We start from the raw sequence: 22,231 nt of genomic DNA on the forward strand, positions 1-22,231 counted from the left end.
CATAATTTTTTGTGATACACAAGTTGTAAATCGTGTTAAATATTATAATAGAACAGTAGCTCACATGTTCGTTAGGAAATTTTTACTCATGGAAAATTGATGGATAAATAAATTAAGATTTATGTAATTAGAGAACGCACAAGTGAATAGAGTCACGAAAAATGACTGTTTCCGGAAGCGGGTTCCAAAACACTCATACAAATTTAGGAAACCATGTCCTTACAATATAATACAAATTTCTACACTAGAAATGTAATTTTTAGCAGAAATAGAATAATACTAACGATATTGAAAGAAAAATATATTATTACATAATTTTATACTTTTCGTTCGTTTATTGAATACCAGGGTTTGAACACATTTGTGATTTTTCTTGTATAATTTGCTCAACATAATATGCATGCCAACAAATAAGATAATCTCTAGCTATTTTAAATAAGGGATAGTAATTGATGAGGAGGAGCAGTGTTGTTGATAATACTTGATACCAGTCGGTAGTATATAGAAGAATGAACAGTTGTGTGACCACAAGTAAAAGCTGTAGTCCTAATAGTGACAAAAGTAGCATCGTCGGATTACTAAATAACGCCTGTATAAAATAATGAAAATCATAAATATGTGACAATGGAATAGTTTTAAAATATAATCGGTATTTATATAACATACATAAAATCTGTAATGATTTGAGTTTCCAGGTTCCGCTACTGTACATGCGCCTTCAGAGCGATAAGTCTCTTTATTGTGCCTCACCACTGAACCATGAGGCCATAAAACTGAATCATTCCATGTTTGTGCGTAAGTTTGATTATTACGGTTTCCAATTTTAACCCACCGACCTAGGTGCAATGCTGCACAATGTAACACGTCGCAATACCTAAACAATTAGAGTATTCATCAATTTTCTGCAAATGAAGGTTCTAATGCAACGTTCGCACGTTGAAATCAAGTACGCACCTAACTGGATAAGCTTGACAAAAGTGAGCACTTATTTTTCCAATCCAAAACATAATAACATGTTGAACAACGCAGGAAACATTAAAATGTAAATACTGCGGTACAAATATAATAGGTGCAATACCACATATGTAAGCACTACTGGAAGATGTAAATAAAGCTCTTTTCAAACGACGATTAAAATCAGACCTGAGTGTTGAAACTTCTGCTCTGATCGCAGATGCATTCAATGAGCAATTATGAAATGGTTCATCTATGTAAAAGACAGATATTTCGAATTGAATGTACAGTATATAACACCTCTCTTAGAAATTGCTATTACAAACCTAGAGGATATCTTATTTTTTTATCATCTTTGTTGCATATAGGTGTCCCTGATATATTAAAGAAAGGTGCTGCACTCATGCCAAACATTACAAAATACACGGCTAAACTTCTGAAACAAAGTAGATAAATTAAACAAACCTTTCATATTTACCGTATTTAGTAACATTATGAACAGATATGCTGTAATATACATACGGATAACATAGGTAAAAAATTTTCATAGAACTATGTCTTTCAGCCATGTGATACAAACACCAGCACAATACACTCATTACAATAATTAAAAGGATTATCCTGTAAAATAGTAAATAATATATTATAAATAACATATGTACATGCAATCAGTTGTAGTGAATAATAAATAATACCTCATGACTTTTTGAGCAGTGGGCAGCCAACGAACTGGTGATGACATATCAATAAGTCTGTGTAATAATAAATAAATAAATTGTCGTGCCATCATAGTCACAATGAAAATGATTAAGTAAGGATCTATTAAATAAAAATTCTGAAACAAAGTGAAAATAATCAACAATATAATCTTGTATGGTGATAAATAAATATTAGATATATAATAGAGCATACCATACTATAATTGTTGTACGAATGAGGTAACCACCATACAGTTCTATATAAATTAAGCATTTGTAACGAAGCTGCAACAAGCGACACAGCCAAAGACAATGCTTCAAACGTCAAGTGTCCATCGACAGGTATAATTGGTAGAGGTGCATGTTTTGGTACTAATGTTTTTATTCCACACAAGTCCTCTGACTTTTTATCGTCTGCACCACATCCAGCTATTCTTTCTCCACTATTACTTCTTACTGTTGTATTTGTACCGCCAGAGAAACTAGTATGTGATTTAGTCTGACCATTTCGACTAGCACCATTGCGTCTTCCACCAGGCATATTGTCTGAGTTTACATACCAAATATTCTCTTGTAAATAGTAAATGTGGATAGGTAAATATAACCTTATGAGAACTTATTGTGCTCGCATGATAACAAGATCAGCGAAAGTGTGACAGTTTTCACCGTCCTATGATTTTAGTCATATTAGGGAAACGTAATGCACAAAATTTATAATAGGCGGAATATAATAACTTCTATTTCTCTAAGTAAATGTGTTTAAACTGTTACATGTACTAATACTTTTAAAAACTGTAAAATTACACTAGGAACTTTATGGAAAAAAGGTATGTTATCAACATCGACACAAATGATTCTTCTTTCAGATAATAGCAATCAAATTTCAGTGAGTACTAGAATTATTATTCCATAATGTTTGTTTTTGCTTCAGACACGAATTAGAGACAGCTCAGCGGCACCTGTCACCACTGTCACCGAGTCGGAATCCCATCCGCTGAAGCCATGCTCTGATTGGACAGTGTTTGTCGTTAATAACTCGAAAACAAAGCGTTTCGGCGCGGATTGACAAAGGGAAAAAGTATTTAAAACCACTTCAGGAATCACCCTTTTTTCCTATACTCTTTCTGGGACATCTTATATATTATTTTTAATATAAATTCGAATCGTCAATTATTCTAAAGGATTATAAAATAAACGATAAAAGTAACTTTTACTTGTAAGCAATATGCACGTTTGGGAGCTATGCGGTAGATACTTCATCTTTTTAAATAAAGAAAATGTTGATAAAGTTTTAATATAAATGAAAAAACAAATCTATAAAAAACCATATAATGCAGATCAGTGAGGAAATTACTCTCTGTGCAGATCATGGCAAACTTCTAAAACGATCATTGGCAACACTGATTACGAAATGTTTGCGGAATCCTTTTGGTAAAGTTTTATAAATATTGGTACGGCACAGCTTCCATTTTGAAAGCGAAGGTACTCGAAAAGCACGTTAAACTGCTCTTCATATACTCTTCGGACGAAAACGCCGTGTTGTGCGTCTATTTTAGTGGCATCATAATTTAAGTGCAGTTTCGTAAACAATTATAGCGTGCAACTTCGTTAAACAAAAGGAAAAATGCAAGGAACTATCATAGAAAACTTGAGTGGTAGAAAGCTTTCAGTGCTTGTAATTTTGCTTATTATCGCGCAAATTGTTTGTTTTCTAATAGGCGGGCTCATTGGTAAGTCCAGAATGTCAACCATTTCGAAATTTGCTCTGATATACAAACAATTGTTAGTGTTAATGACTTTTTAATTTGAATTAGTACATAATAATTTCCGTATTTACCTATATTTAAACGAAATAATAATCCATGTTCGTTAATTAAACAAATCTTTAAAATTTGTTAAATTGTTAATTAAAAGGCTTGCAATATTAAAATATATTATATTTTGTTGTTACTCATAAGTTGTAGATTCTATATGTTTTGAAACTTTCTAAATGTCTAAAATGTTTAATACAAGATCTGAAAGAATTATAAGTGTGCAAAGACATTGATTACTTAGTCATCTGTTAACTGCATTTATACAAACAAATAGCTTTTAATAACACATATTTCTTTGTTCAGCTCCAACACCTGCTAGTAGTCAAAATATACTTGGTACACCTTGCAAGGATATTCGTGTGAATGGATCTGAACCTGGAGGAAAGAAATGGTTTTATTCGAGAGGAAAAGGATCTTGTATTTCTGTTGATATGGACACTGTTAGTCTTGATAGCCATCATCAGGCATATCAAGTTGTTTACACATTCCAAGTAGGTGTCTTGGAGTTTTGTGCATAGTATAGAATTCTAATTATATTTAAACATATTCATTTTTAATTTCCTGTAGATGCCTGTCCCACGAAGTGGTATGCAACTTGATTATTCCAGATGGCAACAGAATTTAATAGGTGTTTTACAAGTGGATATTGTTCATCATAATCAAATAAAAATCGGTAATTAATTAGATTTAATTTATGCTAATAATGTTATTATCATGATAGATGTTTCATATCAATTCTGTTAGCTCCAAGAACCAAAATAACATTGGATGCAAGACTTGCATACAAGAACAAAGGAGATCCAGATGATAGTTGGAAACCTTATGCTGCTTCTGTAGTGGAAAGAATTTTAGATTGCAGTATCGATAATGTAAATACATAAATTAATCAATATATTTGCTTTGGATGTCGTTAACGATGTATTATTTATGTGAACAATTGTTTCAGCCAATGGAACAATATTATTATAACTGCAGTATGGTACCATTATTTGAATTGGGATCTTTGTTTCATGACTATTATCTTTTAAACATTCGTCTTCCTGCGGACACTGACAGAAACATCAATCAGGGTTTGGGACATATAACTGACTTGTGGCTTACTGTAAATATATAATATATTACAATATAATTTCCATAAATACAAGAATGGAGAAATATGAACATCATGTTGTTCTTTATAATTTAGGCTATTAACCAGAATGGTGGATTTACAAAGGTGTGGGTAAGCTTGAAGACCATTTATTTCCCAATTGTCATATGCGTACTTGCCTGGTATTGGAGGAGAGTAAACATGCTTTCAAGATCCCCAGCTCTTTTGGAATATTTACTTTTAGGATTGGGCTCAGCACTATCATTTTTAAATAGTATGTTGTATATTTAATGTACTCATTGGCTCAATTTTATGTATAAGAGTTTAATTATTTTGTTCATTACATTTCTTTTAGTGCCTTTGGAGTATTTGACACTAGCTTATGATATGCCATTTATGCTTTTACTGGGTGATATCAGACAAGGAGTGTTCTATGCTACTCTTTTGTCCTTTTGGCTTGTGTTTGCTGGGGAACATCTCATGGTAAGAACATAAAAAATGTGTAAAAGAGCAACTTCATTTAGTATTGTATATTAATGTCATATATTTTATTTTACATGTTATTTATCGCACAAACAGATACAGGTGAGTTGACTTTTCTTATGAACGTATACTATACTTTGATATCATTTGTAACATATTTTCATTATTGATTAGGAAGGTGAACAAAGAAACTCCTTAAAATGTTACTGGCGTCATCTTTCTGCAGTAGGCACTGGGTGCATGTCATTATTTGTATTCGATATGTGTGAACGTGGCGTACAATTAAGGAATCCATTCTATTCAATTTGGGTTACAGACTTGGGAACTAAATTTGCTGTATCCTTTCACGATAAAAAACCAATACAAACTTATTTCAGAATTCTAGTCTCCTTGACTTAATGAAACAGTTATCATTTATAATTTTAGCCGGTGTGTCTGCTGGTGTATATTTAATATTCTTATCTTACATGATATGGAAGGTATTTATGAATATTAGTGCGAAAAGGGCTGCATTACCTAGCATGAGTTCTGCAAGACGTCTGCATTATGAAGGTGTAATATATCGGTTTAAGTTCTTGATGATAGCAACGTTGTTGTGCGCATCTTTGACCGTTATTGGATTTATCCTTGGCCAAGTATTTACATCTGTTCCTATTCAAATTATATATTTTTACTATCATTAAAATTAATTTCAATGTGTAATGTAGGTTGCAGAAGGGCAGTGGAAATGGGATGAAGAATTACATTTAGAAATGACATCAGCATTCTTCACCGGTGTGTATGGAATGTGGAATATTTACATCATTGCACTGCTATGTCTGTATGCTCCTTCCCACAAGCAATGGCCTATCGAACCATCTGGTGAATATAGATGTTTTTCTTCAATGATGTATCTTATTATAATTTTGATCTAACAAAGGTTTAATTTCTTACAGAAAACAGTCTTAGCGAGGAAATTGAATTTTCTCGTTTGTCAACTGATCCCAATGAAATGTTGTCTTTGACTGCATTTGCGCGAAAAACTGCCGTAGAATGAATAACACGCATTACATTAACAAAAAAAAAAAAACGGCAATTGACCAACCAAAACTTTTGTACTTAAATTCATCGTACTATAAGTATGGTAAAATTATGGTTTCTCGATATTTATAGGAGACAATGACTGATAATACTCTAATAGGTAATCCTTTCATACCAAAATCAACTATTTATTAAAATCAATATTTTTTAAGCTTCACTTTCAAACACAACGTAGCATCTAATGTGCGATTTTTACAAAAGTATTTAACTGAATGTTTACTATTCCAATAATGAAATGGATCGAAAATGCTCTCTAGATTCATCACACTAGCTTCATTTATTGTATACATACATATATGATTACGATGGAATAACATGTGATACGCATATTTCGTAGGACATTCCATTTTAGATTTAATTGGTACTTACTGAATAAGATTTTTTTACACACTCAGACATTAAACAGCCATATTACAATCGCTATAATTATAGTAACTATTCTTAATCCAGTCAGTAATTTATAGACGCTAGTTTCTTTAAGGACGTGTGATCTTATTCCGTCGTTTTATATACATATCAATATTGGGCATTTATTTGCAGTCTCGAACACACATTTTACCATTTTCATAACAATAATGACGTATATTCAATATTCGCTTATTTTGCGTTATTATTGTATAAAAAATATTTTTTCACAGTATTAAGTCCATCAATATATATTTAAGACTCGTACATTACATACGCAAGTTTATAAATTTTGATGCATTATTAATAAGGTCTAGGACATGCATGCATCGAAGTAGAATTCGAAGAAGAAAGGTGCAATAAATCTCTAACATTTTAAATGGGGAATCTAGTGCACATTATCTACTTACATAGAGTACTTATACTTAAAACAGCAAGACTAGTATTTTCTATGCCTACTAATCTATTTAATAAAATATGTCAATCAATAGTATTTCAATAGAATATTTTGTATTGTATAATTGATTGTTCTATTTTTTTAATACTTTTATAAATGTGACCGATCCAATGTATTAATACTATTAAAAAAATGCGTACTAATATTACAAAATTTTAGCGCAGTATTCAACGTATTTACATTTTTCTAACGTATTAAACATTTTTATACATTTTTAAATTAAATCAATTTGTTAGAGCAGCTTTGTTATGTTATTAGTATTAAACAGTGTTGAGTCGTAAATAACGTTTGTCCTTTTTTTGCATGTACATTTGGTGTGAAACACTTGAAAATTTCAAGATAAATGTTTACTGTGTATATTTGATGAACACGCGATATACTTATGATACATTATTACATGTTTAAAAGGATGTCATCTTGCGTATGCTGCAGCGTCGCCGCAAAAAGTCCCTCAAAGGGATCGTTTACGTCTCGTTCCGAGAATTGTCCGATCAACGTACCAATAGTGGGGATACCTAGTCACTACGCCACGATCCGCATTATAGGTAGGGAAGGGAAGACTCGTACTGTAAGGTTAGGGCAAGCTGGGTGATCCAACTAATAGTATCGCTTGGCCACGTACCTAACCTAGCGATACTTTCCTTGCTCACTATAGCATTTCCCCCACTATTCATCTCGCGGATCCCTCGATCTGGTAATGCTGGTATGCTGTGTGTCGTTATAGTTGTTATATAGTTCTGTCTTTTGTTTCAATATTATTAAACGTCTATGTAAAACGTAAAACCTCACGATACATATCTTGACAAATAGTTTAATTTTCATTAAACTGTTCCCGAGATTTAATCAATTCAAACGATAATCAGTGTATCAAATTCCTTTCTTTATTACATGCAGTGCTCGCGTTTGTCAAATTTCTTTTAACATGTGTTGAAGGGTTAGCTTCGAATGTCGAGAATCTCTAAACTCCACAGTTACTGGACTTCGTATTGTCGTTTCAAAAAGGTATTTATATTTTATTAACGAGTATTTTCTAATATTACGTACGCATAGAAAAAGCATCAAATATAATTCAAATTCAAACATAATATACATATGTCATCGCTGCGGGTTATCTCACAATGTTACTAAAGACTATAGTGATTTCTTTCGACATGAATTTCGTTTCGACTGTTAACAGATATACATATACTTGATTTTATGATCGTTATTATTCTTACATTCACATTATTAACAAACTCGTATTTTAAACTCTGATCCATCGATGTACTAAATTGTTCTTTACAGACGGTTACACGACAGTACATTAATTCTGTCCTTTCGATCCGTAAAACTGTAATCTTAATATTACATGGAATGTATTGTTTACGTGAAAAAAGAAAATATTAATTTGTTGGCATAACTAGACTATCAATGCGATGATCTAACAAAATTTCCTTTCGCGTCTCATCGAATTTTTCATTTGAAAATGGTAGTAGAATAGACTTCCGTCTAACGTGATCAAGAATCTGTTTGAAAAGACTGTACATGTGTATTTTGCGTGGCGGACACTGTGAAAATAGTAAATGTACAAAATATTCTTTAAGACGATTGTACAGCTACTGCTACAGAAGATACATATACGCAGTGTTTTTAAAGAATTTGTTGATCGCGTTTATACGGGTGTCTACTATATTTGAATAAAAGGGGGAGGATAAGAAAAGGAGTAACATTGGCTGTGGGAGCCTAGTGACATTGGTCGCGCGTTAGAGTCGGCAGCAGGGATTTTGTATGGTGCGCGCGCATCTTCTGGCACGACGTGAGAGACAGAGGTAGTAGTAACAGCAGCGGGCAAGAGAACAGTGCAGGAACGAAATCAGATGTGGTGAAGTCCGTGAGTTGACAGGTCGTGGGGTGCACGAGAACAGGCGTTTCGAAGTGGCGGAGGCGGCGGAGACTCAGGGGAAAGGATTGTTTTTTGTGTGCGCGAGAAAACGTGTCGGCAGTAACGAGTCTCTTCGGACGGGGATATCGTCGTTTGGTGATGATGAAATGATCCTCTAGCCGAAGGATTTTCGCCTGGCCCGTACGAACAGAGAAGAAGACCGTTTGTATATCGTTGCTGTTCGAGGTATCGTGCGCTCGTTCACCCGTGGAAAACATCGGTGAACGGTGACGTCGCGGATTTAGACTCCCGTGTCGTTTTCCTTCGTGGCCGAGAGAGCATCGGAGATCTAACGACTGACTGGCGAGCGTCGCGCGCGCGTGTCTTTGTTTTTTTCCTCTCTCTTTGCTGTCTCGGTGCTGAACAACTGGTCAGCACGGAGAAACAATAGTAGTGTGTTGTACGAGATTAGTGAAAGACTTTCCAGTTACTCGTGTGAATCTCACGGTGGTAAACAAAATTCGCAGCAGTCGGAGGCCCTTCCGAAAACGACAATCGAGCTCAGCTGATTGAGGGACTTGCTGCGAAGGGCTCTGCTGCGTTAATAGGCGATAAATATGTCGTCCCCCAGCGCTGGAAAACGACGTATGGACACGGACGTTCTCAAATTGTATCCTTGAAATTCACTTTTATTTCTCCTACTCGTTATTTGTGTTTCTTGTCTTCTTTTTTCGTTCCCCTCCTCCTCCTTCACCTCCTTCAACTCCTCCCCTACCCTCCACAACATCCCCTTCCCTCGACATCGCCACTGTTGTCCCCTCCATCCACCCGCTCTCCCACTACGCCTCGCTGGTTCTCGCTCTTTCTTTCTCTTTCACTCTATCGCACGTGCTTGTTTGCAATCGTGTGCAAGAGAGGCCTGCACATGGTTGCGAATGCAACAAGACTACGTAGTACGTATGGGAGCGTTAGACGTTAGAATCGGTTGTTTATATTAGGCACGTTCGGTTTTGTAGGTCGACAGGGAAGAACACGGTGCAATGTCAACGCGGTGTTTCGCGACAACCGCGGATATTTAATTTCTCGTTTCGTCGATGACGGGAGACACAGCAGCTGCTTTTAACCAGCTGACTACATCCGTCCGTTTTCTGCGCAGCTTTATCTTGTTCGCTGGCGCGCAGGTTCTCTACGTTACCTTCTGACTTTATATATATATATATATATTTTTTTTGTCGCCTGTTTGTCTCGTATCGCGTTTCTTTCGCAGAGACCTGTCTCTTCGATTTTCAAAAAGGCTCGCGTGACGCCGAATACCGTGTTCGCACCGTAGACAATCACACCGATCAGGCGAACGTAAATATTTCGAATCGCGCCGAAAAAACTAACCACCAGGGCTTACGTGTACGTACAGATTTGAAATGAAGCGAAGCGCGACAAACGGTAATTGTGACGTCAGTGGCATCTCTCGACTTGAGCCAGACGTTTCGAGAATGACGCGAACTGGTAAAATGCATTCGCGAACATACGTAAAAACGATGGTACACATAAGTTCGTCAAATTCGATACTTGGAGAATACATATGTACTCTCAGAAAGGACGTTTTTATTGCTGATAGACCGCGCGATAACGTTGGCGACTACATAATTGTATTTCCGTCCACCTGACACACGTTGACGAGTCGCGTCAAGTGCAAAGAACAAAGGAAAACTTTCATCAACGAAAACGAGAAAGGCGTTCAACCGCTCTTCTTTCTAAAATCCAATGATTCAATACAATGGTTCAATACAACAACTTCCTACACCTACTCGCCGTTTACAGATTTTATTGAAATATTTCTGAAGATTTGGGAATTACGTAAAATATGATTTTAGTTTCGTCAATTTATAAATTTATTAATAGCTGTGTCACCAGCTAGAATTTATTGGAACAATCGTTATTACTCTCAATAAGTAACTATTTTATAGCTGCACTAATGAAAGCAATACTGTTTGAAATAGTTAGTACAGATTAGTTGAAACATAAAATGCGAACTATAGTAAGGTTAGTTGTGGGTGGAGGGGGGGGGGTGAAAGTATTATAAAACAAACGAAGAGGTACATATTATGTGTACACGTATCACTGACCCGATTTGCAAGAAATTGATTTTTGCGTAACGTGACGTCGCGTTTCGCTTATCAATTTTGCACAGTCGCGCGTGCACGTGTGCGTCAGGTTTTCCAGGGTGATGACGGTCACTATATTATGGAGCCTTTTCGTGCTTCGTAACATCGACCAGTCTTCGTTGAAGCTTGCATTAAATTTCCACGTGGTTCGATGGACAAAGTTGAATCGAGCGCGACTGTTTGCGTATATCTCCTTGACAGTGGGCCTAGTTAATTCGCAAATTTTTTGGACGGCTCCTCTAACGACGCGGCACGTGCGCCCACGTATATAACATTTGTGCTAATCTATTTTCGGGCAGCGGCCATCATTGCTCGTGTGCTTCCCATAAATTTACAATCCCCAATGGTCACGGTTCCGCTTTAAATGAATTCGATCGAATCTCGATGTTTCAAGTATTCCACAACTACTTCCTCAACTAGGGTGCGGGTCCCAATTAACGTGGGGGTGCAAATTACTGTGCCTATATTAGTTATACTTATTTTTAAAGCCTAATGACCATTAAAAAAGATATGTATATATATATATATATATATATATATATATATAACATATATATTATCTGATTTTAATGAAACAATTTAATATCTCTTTTTTTAATATTTATTATGCTTTAAAAATAAGTATAATTAATATAGGCAGAGTAATTGGTACACCTACAGTAATTGGGTTCCTCAGCCTACTGTAGAGTTGTCTCAACGAAACTAATATATCTCCCAAGGCAAAATCTGATTTATGGAAGACAAGTTTCTCATTTTTTAAGGAACTATAGTACTCTCTACTAGTTGAACTAGTCTCTAACATATTTTAGCTTAAGCTGGACGTAAATCTAAAGTATAAGGGGAAGTGATACCCTTAGCTGTTTCCTAATAGAGAACACACAACATGAAATATAATCAGTATCCTTATTATACTTATTTCGAGGCAACTAGTGCTTACAATCAATAGACTGTGAATTTATAATACGTGCGCACAAAATAAACAAATAGAAATCACGAGGTAGAAGTTAATAATATTTTTATTTCATTTTCACCTGCATAAAAACCCTAACAATAAATGTAAATTGGAATTTTAATTTCACGCTTTGCAAATTAATGCTTACAAAACCGTAATCTTACATAAGCACTTGCAATGTAATTGGCACCTGATGAATAAATGACTGACTTTTTTTTTAAATATAATTTCGCGTACTTCTAGGACGATTTCCAATCGACGAAAATGGAAATTAGAAACAATTTTTACCGTTAAAAAATCATCGTTTTAATTTTTAAATATTGATCGCGTTCTAACGAATCATTAAAGCAAAAAACGTTGTTTAGCACTAAATTTTTTGTTATTGTGGTGCTGTTTTGATTACTTGGCATTTCAAATTCAAATTCCTTTTAACCTTTAAGTGAACTATTGGCGCTGATGCAGTCCCACTAAAATTTATTCGAATAATTATCTAATGTGTAAACTAAAATTTATTCTAATAATTATCTATTAATGGTATACCTATTTGTTGATTTAGATGAAATTTCACTACGTTTCTAGTTACCAATTATTAATTGCATTTTTCAAGTAGATTTCGAAAGTCCACTGAAAGGTTGAATAGTAATTTCATAGAAGAAAATGCAAAGGGCGGTATGAAATTTTTATATCGCAATTATTTGCGATTTCCGTTGATACCGAGGAGTGAAAGTTAGTTCCACGCGTTAGCATAATCCACACTGGCAATCGCGGCAACTAATTCGACGAGAGCGGCAGCTCTATCGTTTCTTTCATCGGTTAAGAATATTCTCATTTTATTCCGTGATGCACCGACGCTAGTCGAAAGCTGTGTGCACGCTCCGAGTTATTTCGTAAACGTGAACGTAAGGGAAACTACGATGGGTCCGCGTACAATCCTCTGACTCGGTCTTTTGCCAACAGTTCTTTGTTTTCCGTGCTAAATTCTCTTCGTCTTTACGCAGATACTCCATCAACAACGCAACTTTCTACGCTTTTGTTATCCACTGTTGGATTCGCTCGTAGTTATTCAAACTTTTCATTTTCTTCCGGAAAAGGTTCACCGATATCGTATATTGTTTTGATCATCCTTCTTTGAAAATTTAACGATTTTCAATCCAAGCGGAAGCTCAACGAGTTTACAAAAAAGAAAACATTCTTTCGACCTCTAGTCTTGAAATTAAGTCCGATGCGTTGCGGAATCGTTGAATTGAATTTCATGAATGTTAAGAGTTCAGGGTTCGTGCGAAACCATCGCTGTTTTCTGGTTACGAATATTGAACTTTCACAGCAAGCATACGCGTACAATAATTGTCACGTCGATTTCATGTATCTAATTCTTAAAGTTGCAAACAAACGATTGAATTCTTCACTTAGCAAAAGATCGGTACATATTTTTCTTTTTTGTAGTGTTTAACACTTCCATATGTTATCTAGTGCATAGACAAGGATATTTTAGTACAATAAAAAAAGTGGGAGCGGAAAATAAGTATTCAACAATTAAATAAGAGGATAACACGTCTGCCAATGGTTTCTCCTAGTATTCCCTTTGCTTATATTCATTGTTTCTTACAATGGTCAATTTGTCCTTGTGTGCATGTGGAACCGCGTTGAAGGTGTTAGTACCTCATAATACTACCGACAGAAATCAGATCGCATTAAAAGCACATTTCAAAGTGTTGCAAAACGTATCTATTAGAGCGTTCATCGTATTATCGTGAAGGCTCACCTTGAACGCCCACATGACACGAATGACAAGGTTTAACTTCCTCTTCTAGAATTGCAACCGCATATTTACATGCGTACACCTTCGGTCGTTCCTGTTGTTATTTTTATTAGTCGAGCTATTGTTGTGTGATAAATTGTACGATGATCTTGGAACATATGCGCGGAGAAGTAGAATAAAACCGTCGCTTCTTTATAACGTGCGATTAACCGATAAGCTTGTCATTAACGTCCTCTGACTGTCGTTCACTTCGTTTTTATGTAAATTTGATAATCAATATTTTTTAGGATATACATATGTCGATTCTAAACGATTTGTTGTCTCGTTTTGTGCGTACGAATTTGAGCGTATTTGCTCGTACCAATTTTTCGCACCGTTGTTCAGCAATTTATTAAATACAAATTTAGCAATGCGAAAAGTTTTATTTCATTTGAATCACCCTGTACGTATAAACATGGTCATACCTATGAATAACTCTCTTCCAAAGCTAATTACCGGAGACAACGAAACAACGTTCGATTACGATCATTCGACAAATTGCTTCGATCAATCCTTTTTAATTATTTATATTTATTTATTTATAGTAATTAAATGTGAAGAAAATTGTGTTTTCATATTTTCGAATGTAATCCTCCAGTTATACAATGATTGTTTACGTTGCCGAGCCGGCGATTCCCTCGCAATTTCATTAATTAACGTAGCTAATGCTTTGTCGGCTGTATTTTATGCGGTACCATTATATCATACGAGAACAGTGCTTCCACAATTAATTACCGAGATTCGATAATGAAACTAACATAATCCGCTATTGGAGTATATAAACTACTGCGTGAAACTAAAAGTCTTGTACAATGGACATCGGTAGAACGCGATAAAAAGGTCGCTTAAAAAGCTGTATACAAGGTGTCCCAGGAATGTTGTACTTCCTTGAAAGGGGCAATTTCTGAGGTAATTGGAAGTAACTTTTTCTTTTACGAAAATATTCCCCGCGGCTTTGTTAAGGAGCTATTCACGAAAAACAAGGACCAATCAGAGCGCTGCTACAGCGGACGGGTTCCGGCTCGGCGACAAATCCGCTGTAGCAGCGCTCTGATTGGTCCTTGTTTTTCGTTAATAACTCCTTAACAAGGTCGCGGAGAATATTATCGTAACGGAAGGATTACTTTCAAGGATGTACAACACTTTTGGGACACCCTGTATATGTACTTTCTGTGATCATTTTTGCGCGCGACGTTTTCGCCGGTGTCTTACGTTTTGCAAAAGAAAGCGTCACTTGTTCGGTTCGACTACTATAATCCGGTTCTAATAATCCATTTAAACACAGAGTAATAAGAACACACGGTGGGGTTGAAGGTGTTTTTCGCAAAGCGACTGCGAACAAACTGGATTTTCGTGACAGGTCAGTGCCACTGGCTCGCATGAGCGCGTAACTGCATAGTTGTCTGGTAAATTACATTCGGACAGTCTATATGTATCCCTGTAATTTCCATTAAGTGTTCGCTAACTTGCGCGCACAGGTGGCATACACGCAGATGCGGTTCCGGAAGTAATTTAATTATGGATGGCCAGTCCACAATGGACTTCTCTCCTAAGATTCCTCGTACGCCCGCCGAAATCAACCTAATCAATTACATGATAATTAACAAGATTCTCGGTATGGACGGTTAATGGTTCACCGTAATGGCCTCGAAGGCACGCGAGCACACGTGAGAAATCTACGGGACGTTATCCGCGTAATGCAGTTCCGCGCGCGTCGATGTGCACCGACCGTGGTGCATATAGCGTGCACACGTTTTGTCATTGTCTTGCTGAAAGCTTCTCGTGACGAATATGCCTTTTTTGATCTGTGTAATTAATCATGCGCCGAACAATAAGCTTGGGTCTACCACGGTATTACTTCGAACCCTTCTCTTTCATTGGCAACGGATCGAAGTAACATTTTCTACGATTACCTAGAACCGTATTACGTTTACAACAAAAACTTGTACTCCATAATCTTGTACAGTCATCTCACATTACTGAGTCACAGAAGTTTCGCTGTAGGACAAGTAATATATAAGTTATTGATAAAAATAAAAAAGGAAGATTAAAGCCGATTGTGACACGGCGTTGATGGTAACGCAATATTTTTTTTAATTCGAAATATTTGTTAAACGAAGTTGTAACAGTAGGTGAACTGACGTAGGAAAAGATCGTTTATAAGATTGTTAAAGGTTATCAAAGGTTAAGGTGGCGGTACGTTATGTATTCAGTCTTTGTAGAAGAAACTTTTTTGCTGTTTCGTTGCGGTTAAAAATCGAGGTTTTTCGTTGTATTATTATAATGTTAATAGCTGTAAATTACGGTTTACCGATTAATAACTTCTCGTGACAAACAACACCAAACAGATTCACGGGAAGAACAAATTCTTTTTCATAAGAGCAACGCGAGTTTCAAAATCGGGGAGCGGGAATTTGTCTATTTACTGCTTCGAGTAGATACATTGAAGACGATCGAATTTCGGAATCTTGCCAAACGTGAACAAGCGAAAAGGAGTTACCGAGGTCATATCTCGCTGAAGACTTGACCTTGTTTACAGCCAGGATTACATAGGCCTTTCGCTATCAGCGCGACTCCCGAATTGCGTCTCTTTTCGAATACATTGTAATCAGGCGTGTAACGCCGTCACTCTCGTTCTTATCGCCGAAAATTTAATACTGGTTAGGAAAACACGTGAGAATAATCAGAGAGCAGCATACAACGCACGTTGCCCTATTCATTGGCTCGATTGTTTCTCCTCTAAACACCGATTGCCTCACTGTCCTTTCCCAACAATGCTCGAATTCACATTTTTATCACGTGACGACGCGACGGGGCCCCAAGTCTAATCGGTAAACGACGATCAAAGATAAAATGTGAACGCTCGATTTGTTCAATTGTACACGGAACGTGTCAGAAATCGTAATAATACTTGAAAGCAGACGACTCCTTGAAATTTAAAAGGTTCCACACGATTCTTGCCAAATCGAATTTTTTCAACGCGTCCGTTCACCGTTTATAGGTTTTATTTATTGCAAACATGTGTACCAAAGAAATTATAGTGTCGTTATATTTTCACAAAACAAAATCTTAGCGAAAACGAGAGTCTATTGTAAGAGACTGAAGTTAAACAAAATTATATTTTCTTTTCTAATCAGCTTAAAAAGTCGAAAATCCTTAAACCCTTCTAATGTTTTTTCAATTTGGTATTTGACGTATTTATTTTTTTCTGAAATGCATAAAATTCGCAGTCTAGAAATCACTTTTATATGTTTCTTTCTCATTTTTACTTTGATATTTTTCCTGTATGAAAAATAGAGGAAACGATAGTTTTGTCATAGTGCTATTTCTAATTATTCTTGCACATGTACCGCATCGTTTACCGCAACTTACGAAACACCCTGTGCATTCTGTAAACAATAAGATTAGAAGCCTGAATAATCCAGACGAAGGGATTAAGAAGAACGACAAAGGGCAGTTACGCGAGCTTTCGAAGGGTGTCAAAATTCCGTAGAATAAAGGGCTCGTTGAATGTATCGATCAAGAAAAGTAGGAAAAGAAAGATACGTCATATATACAACGTGTTTCAAGATTGCAGTACAAACGATGACAAAATTTATTTCTTTTTAATTGTTTCTTTATGAAACCGTGTTCAACATATGTGTGGCGTTTTTCTGATTAAAATGAGACCAAACATGATATAAGTTGGATTACATTTACACGTTTAACACGTTGACTGCGGGTGACGGAATTATTTGTCTAGGTCTTAAAATGAATTTTTACGTTAATATATTCATTGCACCAAATTTAATTAGGATCTGTAAAATGCAAGAAAGTTGAAGGACTACTCACTATCGTACATTTAATTTTTTCAATTTTTATTTCATCAAATAACGTTCTTTGTTTTTGTGGAATTTTTGAGGTTTCTAGTTTGGCAGTCAAACGGTTAATTGACGATTCAGTAAAATAGCGATTATCCGAACCGATGGTATCAGCACTCTACATTGTGTGTAAAGTTTCACATGTAATGGTTTAAAAGGCTATTTATCATACGAATCAGTGAAGTTTTAATCTAATGCTGTAGCTAATGCTAACTGTTCAATTATTCGAACACGCATGTTCTATTGATTGGTACGGAGCTATTACGTTGTACCATTTGTGGAACATCCTGTACAATTACGTTTGACGATCACGTTCGTGATTTCGCGCGCCCAACGTTTCTCCCGATCGAATGTGACTCGATAGAACAGCGGTTAACGTATCTCGTTACGAAGTTATCGACAATCGCAGATAAGCACAAAGATCCGAAGGCGCGGTCTTCCAAAAATAAACATGCCCGAGGACGCGTTCTAAAGAATCTCGTTGTTCTTTGCGGATTAGCGCCAAGTATCTCGCAGATGTACCTATTAATGTTGCACGCATCTTAACACGTGCTCGTATTTTCATTCACGGATATATGTATGTATGTACACACCGAAACCGCCCGTAACCATAACTTACACTCGTCGAGGTGCCATCGTTCGCAATTCCGGTTTTCCCCCCCCCAAGTTCCACATGGCAACCAGGCGAAGCCCGATGTATTCTGAGTTCTTATCTGTTTGTAGAATAACAGCGCAAAACTAACATGTTTTTAGATCAGAGAATGCATACCACATTTAACCCATGGTAGGTCGACGAGAGACAAGATGTACAGCTTGGCACAGGAGTAGCCATAGTCGGTAGAGCCTTTGAATTTGAATTGTGAAGGGTGCTTCTCATGGACACATTTCATTTAGAAAATTTCACAGGGCTGAAGTTCCGAAAATCGGTCAAATCGTATCGAGCTCAAATTTTGCGCATAACCCCATTTTGCATTAAAAACATGTTTCCCAAAAGGATTTTTGGCGACTCGGAATACAAATTTTCTATGGTATTAGTATCATTTTCTACTGTACCGACGAATTGTGGTTAGGGGTGGGGGCGGGTCCAGGGGGAAGGGTTCCGTCCTGAAACATGTGTTCCGTCAATTAAAAAGGACAGAATTCACTGTGAGTGTCCAAAATGATATTTGCGTGATAAAAAATGTTTGTCGAGTCGTCAAAAATCCTTTTGGAAACATGTTTTTAATGCACAATGAACCTATTGACCAAATTTCAGCTCAATCAGATATGACCGATTTTCGGAACTTTAGTCCTTCTTTTAATCCTGTAAATCCTGATGGGGTTCGGTTTGCACAACTGTATTAAGATATATATTCAATTTTAAAAGTGCAAAAAGAATTGTATCACCCGTACACCGACTAACGTGGTAGACAACGTGTTAAGACATATTTTGCTTTTTTTTATACTCATGTTATTGGGGTCGAAACAGCCCTCGAAATTTTTTGTGCAATCAAAGATCCACCACAATTTACCTCGTTGCAATGAATAGACCTTGGTTCGTTCAGCTACGTTGTTCCCTCAAAACTTGCGTTTTTGGGATACTAAAAACGGGTTTCAGAGCGTCCATATTGTGAACCGCTTTGTATATATCTACCTTTCGTCGCTCGCAGCAATATCGCGTCAGCCGTTCCCAACGTGTTAATTAACGATAATGAACACATTGAAAAGTGTTTTATCAAGGTTCACTGCCTTATCGTATTGCTACTATCGCTTGCTACCTAGCTTGCTATTCCTATCAAAAACATAGGGGGAGAGGAAATCTCCGTCGCAATAGAAAAATGGTCACGTGATGAGAAACTGTTCTCAGCCCCGAAAACTACTCGTGATCGGTGTTGATGGTTATGCGATCTTCGAAGCTGCATCGCATCATAAATCGCGGGGATATACGATGGACCGATAAACGCGAGGCAGACTCGCCACGTGCAGTTTATTTTGATTTGCGGTGTGTACACTGCAGTGCACTGGTGGACAAAGCTCTGTGGGACACCTAAAAAATAATCGAAACGAGAACTTCATATTTTGTTTATATTTTTAAAAAATCGCACATTCAGCTTCAGGAAGTTTTTTGTAAAGAGGAAGCTCGAATCTTCGAATTTGCTAGATTCTGTCACGATAAGAAATGTCCAGTGTTTTTAGCGTCGTTTTAATCGGAGAAATCATGCAAAAGTGTCTTGGAAGAAGTAGGGGTTTCGAGCTCTAAAATCAGTGCAGGTTTATTATTGTATGCCTCTTCTTTAGAACAGTATAGGTTTAAATGTTACTTTTCGAAAATCGAAAAAAGAAAAAAATTGAAATTTGTGCCAATATGTACTTTTTGGAGTTGCATGCAGTTCTAGCGGTAAGATCGTGTTCCTGCGATTCTCGCGGTTTCTTCTAATTTCGTGCACTTATCTGGCGTGCTTTCCAAATGTTTGAAGTTTTAGTGGCCTGCCGTTCGATGGTAGCGCCAGTGAAAGGTGGAAAGGAAAGAAGATAGAGTAACGGACACAGTGGATCGCGGAAACAAGGACGGATAGTGAAGATAGCAAACGGCGAGCAGGAGGGAAGAGGGATGGAATAAACTGTGAGGGGGCTGGCTTTAACGAAACGCTCGCTGGTTCGCTCGACATTGTAAACAACAACATCGTGCCAGAAGTAAATGCTCCGTAACGGATCTCGCGGATTGACCAACCGTTTCCGTCCTTTTCTGCTGTTTACGGTACACCATATGCGTGTGCCCGCTCGCCGATGGTCGAATGTTGCCCGGGGATCGGGGTCATTAAAATTATTCGATCTTCTCCAGGCTTAATCGGGTCTCTACTAACAACTCTAGCCGCGTAATTATCTCGTTGCTCAATTAGAAGCTTGCTTTCATCAGTGATTTGGAAGTCGGTGAACTGTTCTCCCTTTCCACCGAATTTCTAAATTGCAACACTATTTTTTTAGTACGTTAACGATTCACCTAACATCTCAAACGATGAATACAGGGTGTTTCACGTAACTCGAGCGTCTAAAATATCTCGCTTGTTTTCTATAATGGAAAAAATGTCAGAGGAAAACATTAGTTGGTTCAGAAGGGCAAATATAGGCAAAAAAATTTGTTCAAGGTTATATTTTTTGAGATTTCAGGTCTGTTTTTTTTTTAATGGAATGACATATTTTTATTATCGGTATGTGATAGCCAAGGTCAAGACGAATCCAACAACCTCTAATATTATGACCTTCACTTTGTTCTCCGTTGATACCACTGCCGAGACATTCATAATCTAATGCTCAATAGTAATCGTGACAATATGGTTTTTTATTTACCGTGGAATAAAGCAAACCAGTAAAAGAAGTCAGAATTAATAAATTCGCAAACTTTTCTTCTCAGAATAAAATTCTTGGTTTTCGAGAGCTTCGCTTTAACCTGTTAACTGTTTTGCTTCATTTGCGTGTGCTTAATTACTTTAAAACTAGCATTATTTTTGTGATTTTTCCGTACTACACAGCGCACTCTCTTAATGTTTATTTAACACTAGATTTACGGGACCCGTCAAAATGACGGGTTTTATGTTCTTTAATTTACGATTATTGGGATTGTAAAAATGCATTTATAGGAAATTTATTTAACACATTTATTCCTTGGAACATATATTATAGTAAAAGCGTGCTAAAAATCTGGCTGAATATATTCTTGGTATTTTTATAAAATAATCCGAACTGGCCCTCTTTTAGTGCTACGTAAATCTAGTGATAATAGCAAATGCAAATTTTTTACACAAAAATACCATCTTTCCGCGACGAGTATACTCGACATAAACAGTCAACAGTTTAACAATTGGGGTTGCTGATAGTATCAAAAAGTATTCGGAGTATTTTTCCGGTTTACGGAGATAGATATGGAAGATATCTTATAGGCAATTTATAATCAATAATTTCGCATTTAATCTTAATATTGGAAGTCAAAGAAAATATATACTCACAGTTATCATTTAAATTGTTCGAACCACGGTACGGAAAATGTATTTCTTGCTCATGTGACAGGTAATATTACCTGGATCATTGTTGAACGCATATTAGCAATTTAAAAATTTTATTCAGTCCATTTAAAAATTGATTATGCGGGTGGCTTTAATAAATTAATCGCCCACTGTATCCATAAATTGTACGGAAAAATGCTGACCCTCTAAATGTTAATATATCAACCGTAACGCAATTTACAATATTTACGTTGCTCACACGGGTCATAGGACGAATTTTCCCGACAATTAATTCCGCGTTAATTTGTATGCTGATGGAATTGTTTGTTTTGGCTTCCGCGAGTTATTCGTGAAAGCAGTCGATGACGGAACTTCTCGTGCATACGACTGAAACGTAACGCTTCCGGTAGCCAAGAGTAAAGGTCGATTTACACTATACGTTTTATGCTTAGTCTACACAGATCCGGCGACAAACCATCAGTTGACGCAAAAACAGTCAAAATGAGCGGATCAGACAGCGACGAGGAACTAGCTCTTTTCTTCTCACTCTGTTAAAACCGACAGTATCGACCGTGCCGGTCCGTGCAGTATTATTATGCACAGTGCACATTCTTTAGGTAAAGTTAAGGTATTAAAG

The 22,231-nt window shown here is 36.5% G+C and overlaps 3 protein-coding genes across 4 annotated transcripts in view; 2 read left to right on the forward strand and 1 right to left on the reverse strand.

Moving 5' to 3' along the window:
- Positions 1-53: 53 nt before the first annotated feature.
- Positions 54-2,639, reverse strand: LOC143352476 (transmembrane protein 39A). 2 transcript variants are annotated; one of them, XM_076784992.1, is made up of 7 exons: positions 1,867-2,639; positions 1,650-1,789; positions 1,477-1,575; positions 1,281-1,387; positions 955-1,207; positions 667-874; positions 54-589 (listed from the first exon to the last, which is right to left on the reverse strand). In XM_076784992.1, the coding sequence occupies exons 1-7, from the start codon at positions 2,191-2,193 to the stop codon at positions 335-337; spliced, it is 1,389 nt and encodes a 462-aa protein (XP_076641107.1). In that variant the 5' UTR covers positions 2,194-2,639; the 3' UTR covers positions 54-334. The 2 variants fall into 2 exon arrangements, with proteins under 2 accessions (XP_076641107.1, XP_076641106.1); XM_076784991.1 differs by having other exon boundaries at positions 1,281-1,390; positions 1,867-2,638.
- Positions 2,640-3,131: 492 nt separating this feature from the next.
- Positions 3,132-9,260, forward strand: Wls (Wnt ligand secretion mediator). Its single transcript, XM_076784999.1, has 13 exons — positions 3,132-3,382; positions 3,770-3,957; positions 4,034-4,139; positions 4,211-4,335; positions 4,413-4,568; positions 4,653-4,830; positions 4,912-5,039; positions 5,136-5,141; positions 5,214-5,375; positions 5,447-5,674; positions 5,747-5,900; positions 5,975-7,983; positions 8,266-9,260. Exons 1-12 carry the CDS (start codon positions 3,277-3,279, stop codon positions 6,073-6,075), a joined length of 1,638 nt encoding a protein of 545 aa, XP_076641114.1. The 5' UTR covers positions 3,132-3,276; the 3' UTR covers positions 6,076-7,983; positions 8,266-9,260.
- Ubce2h (ubiquitin conjugating enzyme E2H) overlaps positions 8,812-22,231 on the forward strand; it is a 70,252-nt gene continuing 56,832 nt past the window's right edge. Inside the window, exon 1 of the mRNA XM_076784997.1 lies at positions 8,812-9,512. Within this exon, the coding sequence (XP_076641112.1) occupies positions 9,460-9,512 (53 nt within the window). The 5' untranslated portion in view covers positions 8,812-9,459. The remainder of the gene's footprint in view (positions 9,513-22,231) is intronic.

This window comes from Halictus rubicundus, chromosome 3, assembly GCF_050948215.1.
Source record: "Halictus rubicundus isolate RS-2024b chromosome 3, iyHalRubi1_principal, whole genome shotgun sequence".
In the NCBI taxonomy this organism is placed as follows: Eukaryota; Metazoa; Arthropoda; class Insecta; order Hymenoptera; family Halictidae; genus Halictus; species Halictus rubicundus.

Bases quoted from the DNA above. Each gene is read 5' to 3' on its own strand.
- LOC143352476 (XM_076784991.1), bottom strand. From the start codon at position 2,193: ATGCCTGGTGGAAGACGCAATGGTGCTAGTCGAAATGGTCAGACTAAA. The intron at 1,790-1,866 runs GTATGCTCTATT...ACTTTGTTTCAG, and splicing joins CGTACAACAATTATAGTATG to AATTTTTATTTAATAGATCC. The intron at 875-954 runs GTGCGTACTTGA...CTAATTGTTTAG, and splicing joins TGTCAAGCTTATCCAGTTAG to GTATTGCGACGTGTTACATT.
- Wls (XM_076784999.1), top strand. From the start codon at position 3,277: ATGCAAGGAACTATCATAGAAAACTTGAGTGGTAGAAAGCTTTCAGTG. The intron at 4,831-4,911 runs GTATGTTGTATA...CATTTCTTTTAG, and splicing joins AGCACTATCATTTTTAAATA to TGCCTTTGGAGTATTTGACA. The intron at 5,675-5,746 runs GTATTTACATCT...TGTGTAATGTAG, and splicing joins TTGGATTTATCCTTGGCCAA to GTTGCAGAAGGGCAGTGGAA.